The 20,789-nt window shown below is 43.7% G+C and overlaps 1 protein-coding gene across 1 annotated transcript; it reads right to left on the reverse strand.

Annotated features, from left to right (window-relative positions):
* Nucleotides 1–361: 361 nt before the first annotated feature.
* On the reverse strand, nucleotides 362–20,069 carry LOC311315779 (guanylate-binding protein 3-like; the record flags this gene model as incomplete). Its single annotated transcript, XM_084446478.1, has 11 exons — nucleotides 19,892–20,069; nucleotides 16,172–16,299; nucleotides 14,165–14,274; nucleotides 13,617–13,807; nucleotides 9,553–9,798; nucleotides 8,909–9,189; nucleotides 7,817–8,029; nucleotides 7,568–7,670; nucleotides 7,290–7,483; nucleotides 1,070–1,249; nucleotides 362–415 (listed from the first exon to the last, which is right to left on the reverse strand). The coding sequence occupies exons 1-11, from the start codon at nucleotides 20,064–20,066 to the stop codon at nucleotides 362–364; spliced, it is 1,875 nt and encodes a 624-aa protein (XP_084302604.1). The 5' UTR covers nucleotides 20,067–20,069.
* Nucleotides 20,070–20,789: the final 720 nt, after the last annotated feature.

The raw sequence follows: 20,789 nt of genomic DNA on the forward strand, positions 1-20,789 counted from the left end.
CACTGACCCAGAACCATTTACAAAGTTAAATCAAGCATAACAGCTCACGGTGCATATCAGCAGCCGTTTATGAGCAGCCGAGTTTGACACAGCTGACATAACGTTACGTTAGCTAGCCAACCAGCTAACAATTGCTAGTTTTGTGACAACGTTGCGTCTAAGTAAATGAATATAGCATCTTAAAATGTAACCAGTTAGCTAGCTAGACACAGTAGATAGTCAACTAATGATCACACGTCTCTTGCACCTGACAGTTTGGCTGGATGTATTTATTATGATATGATAGTGGCCTTTGAGATATCCTTTCACTAGCAGGGTGCGGGACTTGAGAGATAACTCCAGACAGCTGATGAGTCAAGCCCTATCCAATATCTGATTGGTTGCCTGAAAGGAGCGGCAGTGACGACACCGCCGCCTTTTTGAAAAGTTGAGATATTTTCAACTTTGAGTGCTCAAAGTGCTCCGCTCAAAAAAGCCGGAGCGCTCGGAAAAAGACGCTGGGTGACGAAAAATTTTAGTCAAGAAATAAACATTTGAGAAAACAGACATGATAATATCTCTGACAAACAACTTTTGTATCTTGCTGAGATGAGCATCATTGGGCAGCATGGAATAAAAAGCCATATTTGGCAAATATATAATTTTTAATGACTTCAAAACACAGTAATACACTGGTACTGGTTGCGTCTTTGCTGAACAATTGAGGAGTCACATAAAATGAACAACACTTGAAACATTTCATATATATTCATGAAGAAAATATCACATTTCCACTCCTTCATTACCACAAAGGAACATGCATCATGGGTGGGGGGCAACATGTTTACTGCACATGTTTGATAATAGTAGGCTACTGTTCAAGTGTTTTTGAGAACTACACTAGTCATTTCACTACAACTGCGATGGATCTACAGTACATCTACTGTAATAACACTAAGCAACAAATTCATCTTAATTTTATTGAAAACAATACTTTAAGTAAATGCAAAACTCAACAACTGGTTCAGAAAATCCTTCCTTCAAATAATCAGAACAATTTTGAAAAAGCTTTTGCAGCCATGCCACCTACTTTGGGAATTATTCCTGGTAGGAACATCATAGCCGCGTCTCCTACAACATTCAAAGCCGTGCTCAAGAAGGAGGGACTCTGCTCTTCCTCTCTTTTCTTCTCAACCTTGATCTGATTAATCTCTTCTTGCAGGTCCCGTGCTCTGCTGTCAAAGCCTTGCTGGAGGAGGTCCCGCTGTTGCTGTAGTGACAAAAAAAAATTGTTCAGACATCTGGAAGATGCAATTTAGATACAGTGATGCTATACAGCGCTGGAATGAAGTTAACTGTTCCGATAAAAGTCCCTGTTTGTTATTAGTACTAGCTAAACAAGTCTCTGTTTGTTATTAGTACTAGCTAAACAAGTCCCCGTTTGTTATTAGTACTAGCTAAACAAGTCCCCGTTTGTTATTAGTACTAGCTAAACAAGTCCCTGTTTGTTATTAGTACTAGCTAAACAAGTCCCTGTTTGTTATTAGTACTAGCTAAACAAGTCCCTGTTTGTTATTAGTACTAGCTAAACAAGTCCCCGTTTGTTATTAGTATTAGCTAAACAAGTCCCTGTTTGTTATTAGTACTAGCTAAACAAGTCCCTGTTTATTAGTACTAGCTAAAAGTGTGTGTGTTTGTGCAAGGTGCTTGCTTCACAGGGTTCACTGCGTCGCTTGCTGTGTGTTGAGTTTGAGTCCACCCCAGTCAAGAAATTTTATTGCAAATCATGTGACGCATTTGGGCACCCAAAACTACTTTCCCCCATAGACATACATGGGGAATAAAACGGATGAAAAAGAACATTCTGGGTATCACTCAAGTCCAAAACAACTCTGAGTTATCAAGTTTTAAATCAATGGGTCCATTTTCCTTTAGAAGCCAAGAAAAACACTACTATGCAGGTGAGTTGAGCTACAGGAAGTAGGAGTTGTTGAAACATTCTGTGCTGGGTGAGCAACTTTCATTGGAATGAATGGGCGGCCATCTTTCAGTGCCTCATACAGTTCTCCATACAGTTCTCCTAATAGGCCTATGATTTCATTTCATTTCAAACCTTTATTTACACTCGAAAAGGACTGAGGTTACCCTGATTTACAGAGACATTGAGTTTACAAACAACAAATACAGAGAAATCACATACAGCAAAGACAACAAAAAGTCAAATAAAATAAAATAGCATTCAGCTAAAACAATTACAAATTGAAACACAATGACCAGACAATACACGTTTAAACTCTGCAAGGGAGGGAAGAGTTTCCAATCCCAAGGAAAGGCATTAGGCATTCCAAGAGTTGGGAGCATCAAAGGAAAAAGCACATTTTCCCAGTTCGGAAGAAACACGAGGGGTCTTTAGGAGCAACAAATCCTTGGACCGAGTCATGTAGGTCACAGAGCACCAATTCAACATTGAAGAAATATAATGTGGCTGCTTGCCAGTAAGGGCTTTAAAGATAAACAGGTACCAACGTTTGGTACGCCTATCAGCAAGAGAGGACCACCCTACCTTATTATACAGGATACAATGGTGAATGTCATATTTATCCCCAGTAATGAATCTAAGGGCTGAATGATATACCGAGTCAAGTGGCTTAAGAGTTGTGGCTGCAGCATGCCGATAGATTATGTCCCCATAATCCAAAACTGACAAAAAAAAACAGATTCAACAATCCTTTTCCTACTGAAGGAGGGAAAACTAGATTTGTTCCTATATAAAAAAAACAACTTTCTGCCATAGCCTAGAGGCGAGATTATCTACATAATGTTTAAATGATAACTTTTCATCAAGCCATATGCCAAGATATTTATATTCTCTGACTCTCTCAATGAGGGAGCCCCTTAAGGTAGATAAACATAATTTATCAAAGTCAATATTTCTCGCCCTAGAAAACAGCATAAACTTAGTTTTACCAGCATTAAGGACCAACTTAAAATTAATTAGAGCCTTCTGAAGAGTGTTAAAATAAAGCTGCAATTGTTCCATAGCCAGCTAAATTGAATCAGCAATGCAGTACAAGACTATCTTCCGCATATAAGTGAACATGACAATCATTCAGGGTGGAGACAATGTCATTAATAAAAATTGTAAAATGGACTGGACCTAAAACAGAGCCTTGCAGCACACACCCTTGGACACAGACAGAAATTCAGATCGGACATTACCCGAGTTCACACACTGGCGCCTGGAGGATAGAGAGTCATGAAACCAGTCACAGGCATTACTATCAAGACCAATAATACATAATTTCTTCAACAGTAGTTGATGATCAACAGTGTCAAATGCTTTTGACAAATCAACAAAGAGGACAGCACAATGTTTTTTTCTTATCAAGTGCAGTAGTTATGTCACTGGTAACTAGGGTGATGGCTGAAGTTGTACTGTAATTAGACCTGAATCCGGACTGGTGGGGACTAAGAACTGAGTTATTGGTGAGGAAATTTTTTAGTTGATTATTGACAAGTATCTCCGAAACTTTAGCAAGGCAGGGTAACCTAGAAATGGGTCTATAAATATCTAAAAGATCCCTATCATCTCCCTTATGTAATGGAATCACTCTAGCTGATTTCCAGACAAGTGGGAAGCTACCCACGTAAATAGATAAGTTAAAAATAAATGTCAAATGCTCAGTGATAAAAGGGGCAGCTAATTTAATTTTAAAAAAGCCTCCAAGTTATCCTCACCGGTAGAACATTTAGAGTCAATGGAATGTAGGGCATCATATACTTCATTTCGAGGAAAGGGATTAAATGAAAAATTATTGGTGGGGGCTTCAGTGGGCAAACAAATTGAATCAACAACCATTGGGGGCACAGTACAGCATCTATGAAAAAGAAAACCAGCCTCAGCAAAATGCTTATTGAAAGCAAAACAGATGTCTTTCTGATCAGACAACACACAATCACCAACAGTTAAACATGGAGGTAAAACATTATAGGTTTTGTTTTTGTTTAAATTCACAGCATTCCAAAACTTAGCCAGATTGGAGTAGGAACTAGTGACAAGATCAAGGTAGTAGTTGCTCTTGGCTTTCCTGACAGCAGAGGTACATTGATTTCTAATTTGTCTAAAGGAAAGCCACTGCTGTGGGTCGCCCGGTCGTCTAGCACGTGACCAAGCAATATTCCTGTCATTAAACAGGGATGACAGTTCCTGAGAAAACCAGGGTGTTACTCTGTTTTTAATACGAATCACCTTAAGTGGAGCGTGTTTATCAACAATTATATTAAAATATTTTACAAAGGAGTCTAAGGCTACCTGGATGTCAGTGGTTTCAAGTTTAAGATGACTATTGCTTGTGATAAGGTCATCAACAAAGGCTTGCACATTATTTAAAATTTCTCCTCAGAACAGTGAGTGACTTCTTTTTCACCAAGTGTGAACCCCTAATACAAGACATAGGGCAATGGTCACTAATACCCTGAGGAAAAACCCCACAAGCAGAGATCTTATCACTCTTATTGGAAAAAAATAAATCAATAAGGGTTGACCTTGAATAATTTCTAGGGTTAGGACTAGTAGGCTCACTAACCACCTGATACAGGCCAAGGTTCCCACTAACCTCTAAGGTAGTTTGAAGCACTACTTAGCCAGTTTAGGTTAAAGTCACCCAATATGATCAGCTCCTTATCAGAATACTGTGAGAATATTTCTGCTAGTCTCTCAATGGAACTGGCATCTGCAGAGGGAGGTCTATACACACCAATCACATATATGAAATTACTAATTCCCAGATCAATCTTCAGGATCAATACCTCAAAGCATTTCAGAATAGTAATAGCATCGATAACAGAAGCAGTTAAACATGATTTAACAAAGATGGCATCACCACCACCCTTACTGATTCTGTCACATCTGAAAACATTAAAAGAATGTAGAGCTATATCGGAATCATTGACAGATGTCTTTAACCAGGATTCAGACAGAACCAGGATATCAGGGTCAGTCTGCAACACAAGGATTTTAATGTAGTCTAGCTTTTGATGCTGGAGGAGACTTCTTATATTTAAGTGAATTAATCCCAAGCCCTTCCTTTCTTTAAAAGTAAGCTGGTTATTTAGGCAGACTGGTGAATGATCTTACCTTAGTGGTAGCTCAGGTGTAGAGTTACATGTAGATTTGACAAAACTCCTTTGCAACTGGGAGTAATTCAGTGAACACAGATTTTGGTAAACCACATTTCTTGCCCTACTAGCAGGTGACAGCCTAGTAGAAATTCTGGTTGCGATATTAAAAGCAGGGCTTGGACTCGTATCAAGTCAATATGAGTTGATGAGCCTGAGGGAATGTAGTGCATCATGAATGTTCAATGATAGCAACTTGGCTCCATGACGATTCAGGTGGAGTCCATCGCTGTTGAACATCTCGTCTGTCACTAAACAAAGTAAAATTGTCAACAACACTGGATGCCCCAGAAAAAGCAGAAACCCTTTAGCCAGAGATGCAGCTGGTGAAGGCGACTGTACTTCATACAGAAGTCCTTGCGAGACTGCCAGAGAGTGTCAAACAGCTTGAAAAGTCCTACTTTAGTAGCTCAGATGTAGCAGCCTTCACATCATTGGTTCCGACGTGAACCACAAGGGAGTCATGGGACACTTCATGCAGCAGACGAGGTATCATGAAGTTCATGTCCTCCACTATAGCACCAGGAAAGCATTTCGTCTCGCAGCCCTTCACCGAAACATGACAGACGACTCCCCAATGATCAGGGTATTAGCAGCGCGGACAGCAGGGACCCCAGCGGGATCAGCGATCGCAGCAGGGACATCAGCAGAAGCAGCGCCGACAGCAGAAGCAGTGCCGACAGCAGAAGCAGGGCCGACAGCAGAAGCCGGGCCGACAGCAGAAGCCGGGCTGACAGCAGAAGCAGGGCCGACTGCAGAGGCAGGGCCGACAGCAGAAGCAGCGATGACACCTTGGGCAGCGGCGACAGCAGAAGCAGTAGCGACATCCGAGGCAGCGGGGACAGCAGAAGCAGCTGCAGAAGCAGCGGCGGCAGCAGCAGATGCAACGGAGACATCCAGGGCAGCGGTGGCAGAGCTGCCATCTGTCTGTGGTCTAGTAGTAGATGGGGCACTCGGTTGCCCTCCAGACGAGAGGCTTCTCCGGTTAGCCACCGCATCTCTCAGGAGTTTGCGGCACTGGATGGAAGTGAGTCCTGGCTCAGAGTGGGGTCCACAGATGTCTGATCTGTGGCAGCATCAACCTAGGTTCAACATCCTTTACAGGAGACCCGTTCCAAGGCACCGTAGTTTCTGTACCATTTAAGGTGGCCTGATGAATACTGAATAACATTGAATTCAGGTCATCCTCATCCTTCCTAATCTGATGTAAGGTGGAAATTCTATGTTCCATCTCAGAGATACGTTGACTTAGTAGAGCACATCCCTCACATGGGGGATGAAGAGAAGGAGGACTTAAACATTGCAAAAATGAATGAATAAATAAATAAATACAAATAAAAAAATTAAAAAAACAGCAGATCTAGATTAATTTAGAATCACACTGCTGTGATGATAAAAAGTGGCTTAGCTTAAAAGGGGTGGCTGTTAGTAGCCAGGGGCTATCCTGATGGTGGTAGCTTGTAGCCTGGGGATAGCCTGGTGGAGATGGTAGCTATAGCTAACAGTCAAGGCCCAAGATATTCAGACAGGGTGGAGGAAGTCCAGGCATAGATAAAACTCTCAGCTAGCAGAACAGTAGGCCCCTGCTGCAGTTCTAGGCTAAAGACGAGCCACACTGCAGCAAGGTATATGAAAATGGTAGTGGTGTCCAGGTAGTAGAAAAGTCTTTCAGCTCAGGACTGGATTGTTAGCCTTGCCAGCTGAGCTATCAGCTAGTAAGCAGAGCAAGCAGGCTAGTTGTTTGCAGTCCAAAATTCACCATCCAATAATCCTCAGATTGCAGTGCAACTCTAAGTGAGAAGCAATCCTCTGGCTCAGGGCATAAATCAGCTTTCAAGCAGGAAAACTGTCCAGTTTGTAGAGAAGGATATGGCACATGGAGTGGCCAACACAAAGCAGCCCAGAGAAACAGGACAAATCCACAGTTTGCAGTGGAAAACGAGTAATTCATGAATAGTTCACACAAACCTTATAGGAGAATAAAAGATGTGATAACATTTTTGGCTAAAATCCAATAAAATCCAGTTTAAAACTATTTTTCCCAGCAAACACTCAGCAGTGAGAACAGCATGCTGCCATCTTGGAAATGGGCGTGGTCGATAGTACACTATCTTCCTCTGAGTCTGTCTTACCTTGAGTTTGGCCTCCAGAACTCTTTCATGCTCTGCTATGGCGTTTTTCTGGTCGGCCTCCATCTTCTCCTTCAGCTGGGTGACATGCTGCTCGAAAGTTCTCTTCTGGTCTTCCATCAACCTCTCCTGGACCTTGAGTTGCTCTGCCGTGGCGTTACGTTCTCGTTCAGCCTGCTCCCTTTTCGCCTCCTCCTCTACAGGGAGAGAGAAAGCTAAAGGTAAACTCTCTTTGTCCAGTTCCAGGACAGGTATTATGGGGATGAAGACACTCAAATCACCTTTTGCCTGCCGCGCAGCCTCAGTGAGGGAGTTGTCTGCTGCCAGTATGGCCTGTCCAAAACTTTCTTTCCCATCCAGGTAGACCTTCAGCACCTCATTAGCCTGGAACATACACACATTGATAGATACAGATGATGACCTCAGCTACACACCAGTAATATAATCTGTAAGATCTCACTTGGAAACTGGTCTCACTTTACGCTATTACATTGCAGCTTCTAACCTTTCACAGCACCTCATCAACTTACCTTCACTCCCTTGCCCGACTCTGACCTGTATTCAATGGTCATACATTTGAGGTCGGTGTTGTACTCCTTGTATCCACCAGGGGTCATGTAACACCCAGCATTCAGTTTCTCCTCAAGGGGGGCGAAAATATGCTGGATTAACCCATCGCACACCTCCTGGGACGCCTTGTAGTTCTTCTCACAGATCTGGTTGTACTCTGCCTGAAGCACCTCCTGAAAAATAATTGGTACAGAGTGATAAAAAAAAAATATATATTATTATTATTAGCGTGCAATGCTGCCAGCAGTGCAACACTAGTTCTCTTGCATACTTATTCCTCTTCCGTACACTCATCTATCTCTTCACACCGTTTAACCGATTTTCACCATGTTAACCTTTTTTCAGGTCAGCTGGGCATGATTATTTCTGCTTCTACTTTTTGTATTGATATCTTTTATATTTTTATAAAATCCGATTATCGAGTGGTGGCGGTTGCTAATTCAAAATTATTTACACATTTTGTAAACTGTTTCTACACGTTATACAATAAATGTTTACACGATTCCGCTGATTCCCACAATTCTTTCTTTCTTACCCATTACACATGTATTGTTGCTTTAGCTTTTATTTTCACACAGCTATTTTCAAATAGCTATATACACAGCTATTTGAACTTCATTCAACCTGTTTAGTACCATTAAGGATACTAGCTACATACTAAACCTGCTTTCAGCATGCACACACATTTTCATCAGAAAACTTACTTTTTGTAGTTCATTCAGATTTTACTGTATTTTTCTCAAATTGCATAAAAGGTTGTACAGCTGCTGTATAGGAAATCATCTTCTAACAATCCCCTTCAAAGGGTGATGCTGTGTAAGAAGTTTTTGAAGAGCTTTAATGCAAATGTCATATCAATCCACCGGGATTTGGATGATTGAGAAACAACTAAATGTTGAATCATCCCTTTCAGTCTAATCCTGAATGTAGCTCGTTTTCCACTGAGATTTTGCATATTCCAAGATAAAGCCTTTTTAGAGGACAATGCATATCTATTGGATGCTTTCTGGGCACACACACACACACACACACACACACACACACACACACACCATGAGCTTGGTCTGGTACTTCTGGTCCTTATCGTTGAAGGAGGTTTTCATGAAGATGGCCAAAGCCTCCTTCTCTTTCTGGGCATGGATTGCAGACAGCTTCTCCTGGGTCGCAGTGGGGTACGCCACACAATCTGCCATATTCTTCTGGTAGAAAACCCTGGCACGCTCAACAGAGTTGGAGTTTTCAATTTCAGCTAGTGCCAACACAGCATTGTCCAAGCAAGGGACCTGCCCACTGCGGATTGCATCTGTGTAGGTTACTGCCAGGTTCCCCAACACTGTGGAAGAGAAATGGGTTCAATACAATCTGACTATCATGATAGAAATATTAGTACTATAGTACTATATAGTTGTAGTCAGTGTGTCGGCATTAATTTCCTATTTAATGCTCTGTTTGTAGACACTGCACCTGGCTGATTTATTTGGATGTGCCTACACTAGTCACCTTTCTACACTATGCCAGGTGCACTGTAGCTGTTGGTGTATTGAGAAGGTTAAAAAGCATTTTGTGATGTACAAACTTTACTTGAACATAGTGGTGGTGGTGTAGTAATTGTGGTAGTATTGTTTAGTAAATGTGATGTAACAAAACGTTTCAGTATCAAATATATCTATATCTATATGCTTTCGGTAAAACTTACACCTGCCGGTAAGCTTAATGCCGCCTTTTAAGGTCTTGATTTTGGCATTGGTGAAGATGTGGGAACAGAAGGCCTTGGACTGTTGGACAAAGTCTGGCTCCAGGTCAGCATCGGTCAGCTCATCCATGAGTCTCAACTTCTTTTTTGAATTAGCCGGACGAACAAACACGAAGCACCAGCGAGGGGAGAAGTAGCTCTGGAGGCAGCTGCGAGGCAGGTTGTATAGTACAGTCTTCTGACTGTGACCTTTGGAATAAAGATACAAATGTAAGTGTCAAGTAATGCCATCTATAGAAGTGGAGTATGGGCGGTTTCCACAGAAGTCTAGTCTAGAACTACGTTTTTTCAAAGGGTAATCTACATCAACATATTTTTTTATCCAGGACGAGTCTTTTCTGTGTTCAAGAAACTAGTCCGTTGAGACTTGGGAAAGGTGGTCAACTGGTACATTCCGTTAAGTTCAAGTTTCAACAATATACTTTAGTCCTTGCCATTTACAATCCCAATCTGAGGTGAACATTGGGTATAATAAGGCTACAGCAAAAACCTATGTAACGGAGTGGGAAATCCATCCATCTTCATCCGCTTATCGGGTCATGGAGGCAGCAGTTCCAGCAGGGGGCCCCAGACATCCCTTTCCCTGGCAGCATCAACCAGCTATGCCTGGGGAATCTTTAGCCGCTCCCAGGCCAGTGCGGAGATGTAATCCTTCCACCTAGTCCTGGGTGTACCCCGCGGCCTCCTCCCAGCCGGACACGCCTGGAACACCTCCCTAGGGAGGCGCCCAGGAGGCATCCTCACTAGATGCCCGAACCATCTCAACTGGCTCCTTTCGACGCAACGGAGCAGCGGCTCTACTCCGAGTCTCTCCTGGATGACTGAACTTCTCACCCGATCTCTCAGGGAGACCCCAGCCACCCTCCGGAGAAAACTCATTTCGGCCGCTTGTATCCGTGATCTCGTTCTTTCGGTCATGACCCATCCTTCATGACCATAGGTGAGGGTGGGAACGAAGATAGACCGGTAGATCGAGAGCTTTTCCTTTTGGCTCAGCTCTCTTTTCGTCACAACAGTGCGGTAAAGCGACTGCAGAACCGCACCAGCTGCTCCGATTCTCCGGCCAAGCTCCCTCTCCATGGTTCCCTCACTCGTGAACAAGACTCCCAGATACCTGAACTCCTTCACTTGGGGGTAAGGACTCATTTCCTACTCGGAGCGGACAGACCACCGTTTTCCTGCTGAGAACCATGGCCTCAGACTTAGAAGTGCTGATTCTCATCCCTGGAGGTCGCAGGCAGATGATGCCATCAGAACCACGTCATCTGCAAATAGCAGCGACATGATCCCCAGCTCACCGAACTGCAACCCCACCTCCGCGTGGCTACGCCTCGATATCCTGTCCATGAAAATCACAAACAGGATTTGTGACAAAGCGCAGGCCTGACGGAGGCCAACCCCCACTGGAAAGGAAGACGACTTACTGCCGAGGACACGGACACAGCTCTCGCTCTGGGTGTACAGAGATTGGATGGCCCTAAGTAGGGATCCCCTCACCCCATACTCCCGTATAACCCTCCACAAGACCTCGAGGGACCCGGTCGTAAGCCTTCTCCAAGTCCACAAAACACATGTAGACAGGTTGGGCAAACTCCCAAGCCCCCTCCAAGATCCTTGCGAGAGTGAAGAGCTGGTCGGTGGTTCCACGACCAGGACGAAATACGCATTGTTCCTCTTCGATCTGAGGTTCGACTATCGGCCGGACCCTCCTTTCCAGCACCTTGGAGTACACTTTCCCTGGGAGGCTGAGTAATGTGATGCCTCTATAATTGGCACACACCCTCTGGTCTCCTTTTTTAAATATTGGGACCACCACCCCAGTCTGCCACTCCTTTGGCACTGACCCGGACTTCCACGCAATGTTAAAGAAGCGTGTCAACCAATACAGCCCCTCAACACCCAGCGCCTTCAGCATTTCTGGACGGATCTCATCAGTCCCTGGGGCTTTGCCACTGTGGAGTTGTTTGCCTACCTCAGTGACCTCCTCCAGGGAAATTGATGATGACCCCCCATCATCTTCCGGCTCTGCCTCGATCGTAGAGGGTGGATTAGTCGGGTTCAGGAGTTCCTCAAAGTGCTCCTTCCAACGCTCAACAACCTCCTCAGTTGAGCTCAGCAGTGTCCCTTCCTTGCTGTATACAGCTTGGATGGTTCCCCGCTTTCCCTTCCTGAGGTGTCTGATGGTCTTCCAGAAACACTTTGGTGCCGACCGAAAGTCTTTCTCCATGGTTTCTCCGAACTCCTCCCACACCCGCTGCTTTGCCTTGGTCATGGCCGAAGCCGCAGCCCACCGGGCCAGCTGATACCCTGCAACTGCTTCTGGAGTCCCCCGGGCTAACATATCCCGGAAGGCCTCCTTCTTCAGTCGGACGGCTTCCCTGACTACAGCTGTCCACCACGGTGTCCTAGGGTTACAGCCCCTTGAGGTACCTATGGCCCTCAGGCCGCAGCTCCCAGCCGCAGCTTCAGCAATGGAGGCTTTGAACACCGACCACTCATGCTCGATGTCCCCAATTGGCAATTGGAATCTCTCTGGACAGGCTCTTCCTCCAGACGTTCCCAGTTCACCCTCACTACATGCTTGGGTTTTCCAGGTCTGTCCGAAGGTTTCCCCCACCATCGAAACCAGCTCACCACCAGATGGTGATCAGTGGACAGCTCTGCCCCTCTCTTTACCCGAGTGTCCAAAACACATGGCCTCAGATCGGCTGATACGATAACAAAATCTATCATCGATCTTCGGCCTAAGATGTTATGATGCCAGGTGTACTTGTGGGCATCCATGTGTTCGAACATGGTGTTTGTTATGGACAAACTGTGACTAGCACAGAAGTCCAGCAACAAAACACCACTCGGGTTCAGATCGTGGTGGCCATGCCTCCCAAACACGCCCCTCCAAGTTTCTCCATCATTGCGCACGTGTGCATTGAAGTCCCCCAGTAGGACAGTGGAGTCCCCTGCAGGAGCCCCAAATAGGACTCCACTCAGGATCTGCAGGAAGGCTGAGTACTCTGAACTGCTGTTCAGTGCATAAGCACAAACCACAGTCAGAGTCCCCCCCCCCCCCACAGTTCTAAGGCGCAGGGAGGCGACCCTCTCGTCCACCGGGGTGAACTCCCGCACAGAGGCGCTCAGCTGGGGGCTAGCTAGTATAGTCACACCTGCCTTACGCCTCATACCGTGAGCAACTCCAGAGAACAACAGGGTCCAACCCCTATCCAGGAGTTTGGTTCCGGTGCCGGTGCTGTGTGTGGAGGTTAGCCCCACCAGGTGTAATTGGTATCGCTCCACCTCCCTCACAAGCTCCGGCTCCTTCCCCCCCAGCGAGGTCACGTTCCATGTCCCCAGAGCCAGCCTCTGCCGCTCGGGTCCGGTCCGTTGGTGCCCACCGCTTTCACGGCCACCTAGTTGGCAGCGCACCCGACCCCAATAGTTCCTCCCGCAGGTGGTGGGTCCACGGGACGGAGGAGATGGTGTTTCCACGTAGCTCTTTTGGGCTGGGCCCGGCCGGGCTCCATGGTAAGCCCGGCCACCAGGCGCTCGCAGGCGGGCCCTCCGTCTGGGCCCTCAGTCTGGGCCTGGCTCCAGACGAGGGCCCCGGGCTTCCTCCGAGCCGGGTCTCTCTTCCTCTTAGGTCTTGGTCCATCAGGGTTTTTACCTATAACCCCCGGTAGGGGGGCTAGGGGGTACTACCACTTGCCCAAGGTGGACCCCCAGACTAGTGGAGGGAAGGAGGCGTCTTACTTCTCCATTCTAGTTCGCACTGGAACTAGCCACTGCCCATTGAAGTATTATTGTGTTTGCCAAATTATCTTCTCTGGAGTGGGGGTGTTTTCACTTACTCTGTGGAGTTGTATGAATGGGAGTTGTGCAAGGGAAATTACATGCCCCTTCTGCACTTACACTATCTGCATGTACACATAACCCTAGGTTGTCCTTGCGTCCGTCACACCTAGATTCAAATGCAATTCATTGTTGTAAGTCTGCTCAGATTGAGTTCCTCTTACCTTTTTTCAGCTTCAGGGCGTTCTCCAGATACTCATCTGCTGTTATGGATTTACCATCAAGCTTCAGCTCCAGGGTGAAGTCTCGAACGGTCCACACAAAAGAAGGAAAGAATCGCATGTAGTCGGCCGATTCATCCTCCTCTCCCTGCTTGGACTTCACCTTGATGTGCTCAGTCAGTTCTTTCACATAGCTGTAGGGGGCGGGGTTGAGGATACAATTAACCTAACCAAAACATTCTCTCATGAGGAATACGTGGATGAAAATATCTTTGTACATCCTTCATTTTATCTTCTTTTGGCATCAAATGTGCTCCAACTTTTTACATGTTTACATTGTGTATAATAAATTCAAGTTCTATATGGCATTAAAACCAACAAACCCTAACCCTACTGTACATCTTAACAAAGAGGTGGTTGAAAACCTCAATGACAGGAGATTGAAATGGACACCAATCGCCACAACCACCTGGTTTTCCAGCACCTGTGACGGTGTGTTGGTCTACTGTACGTCAAAACATCTACTCTCTTAATACAGATATACAGGATACTGGAGTGTCTCCAAGGCAGTGTTGTCGATGGTGCCGATGCTGTTGTACACCAGAGTACTGCTGAGGAGAACAGCCAGGGCAAAGATCCAACTGTCATTCTTTGGATCACCCTGGAAACAAAGAAGGAAGAGTTAGTCCAAAATACAAAGTTTGAATGAAGAGCAAGGTTGACCAATCTCATCTTGGTCACCACATCTTCCAAAAACTTCCGTCTGGCAGAAGATTTTCGTCAATATCTTCCCAAGTGCTGCTCACAACAAGTGAACTACTGTACTGTAATGTATTTACTGTACAGTATAACTTGTTATTAGGTATTCACAGCATAGCTGTGAATGATAGGATTCCCTATTATTAGGGGTCAAGTCCTGAAAGGGCGAGGACCCTATTGTTATTGGTAGGATTCCCTATTATTCCGACAGCTAACTCTGTGTGATTGGTCAAAAGTTTTCAAATTTGTCACACACCTCACCCACCTTGGAAAACTAGGCTCCAAGAAATATTGCATCGATTGGCCAGATGGTGGCGCTATAGGAACCGTTCTCTCGGTTCGCAAAGTTTGAATGGGTATATCTCATGCCCTGTATGACTTACAGACTTGAAACTTTGCCCAGACATGCCTCTCCTCATAAGGAATACATTTTCCTCAAGAACCTAACTCCCGGTTATATAATTTTTCCGCCATTTTAATTTTTTTGAAAAATGCTTAAAATCGAACTTGTCCTACACATTTTGACCAATCTGTATGAAACATGGTACATGCAATCTAGGGACCGATATCTACAGGACTGTCAAGGCCAATTTTTGAAAAATTACAAAAATGCGGCTGTATGAGGCAATTAAGTTTGCAGAGTGTGTCGCTTGGGCGGGGCTTATAACATAAAGATGTATGATGTCTCAATGGTTGGACCAAACACCACCAAACGTTGTAGCCATGTCTGGACAGATAAAGGAAAGGGACCTCTTCATTATTGGCCCAATCAAACCAAATGGGGGCGCTAGAGAGCTAATGTCCGGTTTAGGCCTAACCGCCATGCCGAGATTTCCAAGACTTGGTACAATAGTAGAAGGGCATGCTAAAAGGTAACTGGAGAAATATGCTTATTGGCCAGTGGGTGCCGCTATAACAACCTAAAATGTACTGGGCAGTGGCTGGACTGTGCGGTGGCTGGACAAGGCGGTGGCTGGACAGCTGTGAATACCTGTCGAGGCTGCTTGCAGCTTTAATGCTTAACTTATGTCTTGTTTTATTGTACTTCTTTTTATTATGCAAGTCATTTGCATTATCTACTGAGTCAAACTCCTAGAGTGTGAAAATATACTGCAAATAAACTGAATTATTCTGTCGAGCATTTTATTTATCGTTTGCTCTCTGCAGTTAGAGATTGGAAAAAAATATATGATAAACCTTTAAAAGTGCAGTGTGTAAAATTCTGTGGCAGAATTTTGTGTAGAATTGTAATATTCATACGTATGTTTTGTATAATCCCATGAAAATGAGAAGCATAATTTTTTCATGACCTTAGAAAGAATCCTTTATATTAACATAGAGAGCGGGTCCTTCCTGCATTACATGTTGCACCCTGTCTAATGTCGTCTCCATCATTGTATTCACCATTACCCTAAACAAATTCCTAGTATGTGTAAGCCATATATATGGCAAATAAAGTAATAAACCAATCTTGACTCTTGAATATATATGTATAGCAACCTGCAACCTCACCACTAGATACTGCCAAACTGCTATGAAGCAGAACACAGAACATTTCCTATGTAATAGTCAGATCTGGATCAATTACACTGTTCAATTACTTCAAAGTATTTTAAAATAACTGAGGTGCATTTGATTTGCCTAACATGTGGCTCTTGTGGCACTCCATTGGTTTACAGTATTTGCGCTGGGTAAGACAAATCAAGTGCAGTATTTGACAATATTTGCATAGACTGTGGTAATAAACCCAGGTTGGACATCAGTTAACATAACTTAGTGAGTGAACATTGACCCCTCACCTTCTCTACATCCCCCAGTCCCTCTGTGTCCAGCAGCACCAGAGTGTGGTCAGCTTTATCAGGGTGAGGCACACACCACATCCAGATGCCCTTAGTCTTGGCCTGAACGGTAGGTCCAAGTTCAAATCCTTGAGAATGGAAGGTATAGCATGAAAACAACATTAGAAGACAGTGTTTTTGTTTTTATTAATGTAAGCCAATCACTGTATTTTTGCCCAATTACTGATCATCAGCTATAGTGTAATGAAACATACAGTAACAGCTTTTGTGTGCATTACTGCCTGGGACTGTTCCAGTATTTAAGAGAAAAAGGAAAAAGATCCATTTACAGTTATTTCCGGTCATCTATGAGAGAGACAGTAGCTCAATTATTTTCTGAGCAACAGAACACAGTGCAGTGTGGTTGGGTAAAGAACAGCATGACACCCTCTCACCACCTAGACCTGTAGCAGGGCTCTGTTATATTGCATATACTCTGCCTGTAATAAAGCATTGTAAAATAGCACGTTAGTGTATGAGTACTGTCTTGACCCTATGCCCTGTAAGGGAAGTGCCAAGTGTGCGTCATACTGTGTTAATGTTTGTTTTACAATTCCTTTATGAGAGGGAATGGGATCTCCAATGGGATTCCCAGCCATCCCCTGTTGGGAATCCCATCATATAAACAGGCCTCAAGGAAGTACAGGAGGCCAATAGGATTTTAAAGGGGTTCCATGGTTCTCTATTTACCATAAATGATAAACAGGCTATAGTCGGATCTATTAGAATGTAGGGTTTAGTGTAGAAAAAATGTCCAAAGGGATTTCCATCTGACCTAGCTGCTCCCTATTCAGCCTCTGATCTCATAAATGGGGCTTCTGGGTGGGCCTGGGCTACAATATCGCTGGAGGAACTCTGACTGTTTTGCGGATACTGTTCAGGAAGCCATTATTAACTTGGAGCTTGCTTTAATGTACTACAAGAAGCTCTCACTAATACTTAACTAGTTCCTAATCCTGGCAAAACTAAGTTCATGTTCTCTAGAGCCAGGATTATTGATTATGATAGACTCCATCTATCAATGGCTAATGGCTTGCATATTTAAAAAGTCAAGGAGTAGCCTACAAATGTCGTGATTTGTGTCGGATGATGAACTCTCTATCAAGTTTCAAGTAGATAATCTAGCCTCAGTGCGACAGAAAATTGCCTTTCTGTACAGAAACCGTTCTAGCAATCAACGGGGTAAACAGGTTTTTGGTGTAAGAGTAGTTTCACTTTTTTGAGCCTACACATGAGCTGTGTTGGAAATCGTTCCCTCATTCACTCACTCCCTATTCCCTATGTAGTGTTCCCCATATAATAAACTACATAGGGAACGATTAAAAGGTTTTCGGACACTACATGGAACGTCATTGCGTTGGATATTCATGGACGTGCCCAGTATCACGTAAACAAACCGAGCACTGACGGCAGCAGGTTAGGTTGAAATGTACTCAGATAGTATTCAGTTTCCATGCTCAGTTTTGAATGTTAAATTGCAAATAAATTGTTACAATTCTAATGATTTGCAAGTGTGGTTTTGTAAACTATGGTACTGTCTGCTAGTAGCAAGCTGTAAAGTTGCAAGACTGTGATAGACAGTTAGCTCACGACAGCAGCTTCCATACCATTCATGGTAGCTGTCGGTGGCTAAAGCTGTTATCTAACATTACTACGATTCCTGTAATTATTTTGATGCTGTTGGTTCAACTTCTGTTTCTCGGGCATAAACGGAGACAAACTCAAATTCGCATTAGCAGAAAAACAGTTCAGGAATCATCGTAATGTTAGCTAACTGCTTTAGCTGCCGTCTTCTTCTTCACGTCTTCTCCTTCGGTAAAACATGTCAGCGTTGCATTGTGGGTATTTTGTAGTGGACTATATAGTGAATGAAATTAACCGTTGAGAATTCGAACACTACATAAAAATGGCGGATGCACTATACAGCGAACGGTTTCAAACACAGCGTTATGCAGCCTTACAAGTCTTAAACTGAAAGTGAAATTAAAGGTATAATATGTAATATGTGGATTAAAATAAAAAATAAATAAAAAATAATACATCCATAGGGCTTTGCGTAGGCTGCAGAGTAAAAGTATTGCTTTTCCATAAAAAAATATATTTTTTCTGAAATTATTACATTATGAAATTTTGACGACCCGACAATGACACTCTGCTGATATCATACCAGCCAATAGTATTACAGCGTTGGTACTGCGCGCTGGGTTGCCAGGTACTATTCTAGCTTCACCACTGTGAGATTAGCAGTAGCCAGCTAACGTTATACTTCCATGAATTAGCAGCATTATAGATGTTAGTTAGTGTGTGTGCGACTATAAAACGGCAGCTTTTCCGTTCACTTCTGCTCATTCTTTTCAGCTAAACGTTTGGTAAAATGGCCGAGTTTCGTCGTCCTGCTTCTCCGCCTGAGCCCCGGCGAACCGTGCGATATGAATCTCAAAAGGAGCAAAAGGGGCCAGCCTTTGCTCGTTAGACGGAGTTTATGGAGTTTCATGGGATAAAGTTGCATGGTGACATGGCTACTTTTCTACTAGACCGGTAAGCTAGCTAACTAGCTATCGTTATCTTTCTTGGAATCTGCATAGCCAGACCTAACGTTATCTCCACACTACAGCATCTAACGTAACTTATTACATGGCACTCTGAAATACTTGATTGTGATTACTGATTAGTTTAACGTTATGTTCCTCTTGGAGTGAAGATCTTATCACAGTATGACTGAAACAGTGCATTCTCTGGCATTTTGGCAACCAATACGTTGTGTTGTTGCAGTTCTTATCTTTAGACACTAGATGGGGTAAATAATCCACATATTACATATTATACCTTTAATGTTACACCAATCAATGTCCTTTTGACATAACTAACAATCAAAATTAACAAATGAAAGGCAATGGGTAGGCTTCAGCCTACTTAAATGACTCAATCATACAGCACAGTACACTCTGATGACTTGCACTGAATGGATCAGTGCCTTGCACAATCTTAACAGGTAACAGTCAGCTAGTTATCAGAACAGAGTGTCTTTAGCCTACGACTCAATCACAGCACAATACACTCTGATTACTTGCACTGACTGGATCAGCCAGGGTTGCATAATCCTGGCTTTTTCGAGTTTCTGATTGATTTTGCTGGGCTACTATCAGCCCTCTAGTTTGCCGTGGTACAAAATAGATTGAATGAAACGAGTTGTAGCAGCTACGAGCTTAAACAATGATGAAATCAGCCCACATTATTAAATCATTAAAATACTCAGCTAAACTACAGCACAAAACTGTCACACTTGTAGCCTACAAAGTAGCAGGAAGAAAACGTTGCTAATTTGGACAACAAGAGAGGTGACTGCAATGTGTCAAGTCACTTTTTGTATGACTTTTTTAACGGCTCGAAATCTGCCAGCATAGCTACTGGTTGATTGTGATCGACGTATTGGACACTGCTGATCTATAGACATTATGTGACAACTTGGAAACCCCTGGACTTCCATAGCTTTACCTTGGCCTATCTCCCATAGGCCTAACTGTTTTTATTATTATTGTAGGTTATATCGTTTGTTTTGTTGATATTTGTGTCCCTGTGTAAACGTGTCATCACTGTGAGGAATTCTCAATGCTTTAGAGTATAAATAAAGGTTTGAAATATATATGAATTGTTTTGCAAGGAAGGAGACGGTGTGCCCACCTTTGCTCTTGCCGGCCAGCTTGTTCATGAGGTAAGACTTGCCAGTGCGGAACAAACCGACCACAGCTACCACCACCACATGCTGGTCAATCTGGTTCAGGATGTCCAGGGCACTGGGGACCACGCGCAGATTCCTGTCTCTGTCGTTCTCAATCAGACACACCGGCTTTTCCATGAATACCGTGTCCGCCATGGTATGATATACTAAGAGGGATACAAAACACACATGGTATGATATACTAAGAGGGATACCAAACACACATGGTATGATATACTAAGAGGGATACCAAACACACATGGTATGATATACTAAGAGGGATACCAAACACACATGGTATGATATACTAAGAGGGATACCAAACACACATGGTATGATATACTAAGAGGGATACAAAACACATGGAGATTTGACACCGTTGAGCGCTGACAAAACTGAGAAAATACTAATAGAGGCATAATATAATGTTTAGGATACAACAGGTAGTTCTGAGCCACCATGGAGAAAAGGCTTTTATCATTAGAAAACAGTCAGTTTGATAATAAAACAATACTAGGCTATTTGTAGATACTGAAGAGCAGATTGACAGTGAAAAAATGAATGGAATAAATGGATCCTGGCAGGGCGCAAGCGAGAGATCCAGGACCCGCCCTGGACCAGAGCTAGGGGGCAGCTGGAATGGCAACACAAAGTCAGATGAGTTTGTGGGGATGCTGCTGCTCTCTAGAAAGTGTAGCTACATTATTATGGATAGAAACTCAAATATAACGTTATACCAGGGGGTAGCCCAAATAACGGATTCATGTTATGTTACACTTAACCTTTCGGTAGAGCATTTGCAGTATAACCGTCTGACATGTTAACCTACACACTTCCGGTAAATATATCCAAATGAACAGC

Source organism: Borostomias antarcticus, assembly GCF_949987555.1.
Source record: "Borostomias antarcticus genome assembly, chromosome: 12".
Lineage (NCBI taxonomy): Eukaryota > Metazoa > Chordata > Actinopteri > Stomiiformes > Stomiidae > Borostomias > Borostomias antarcticus.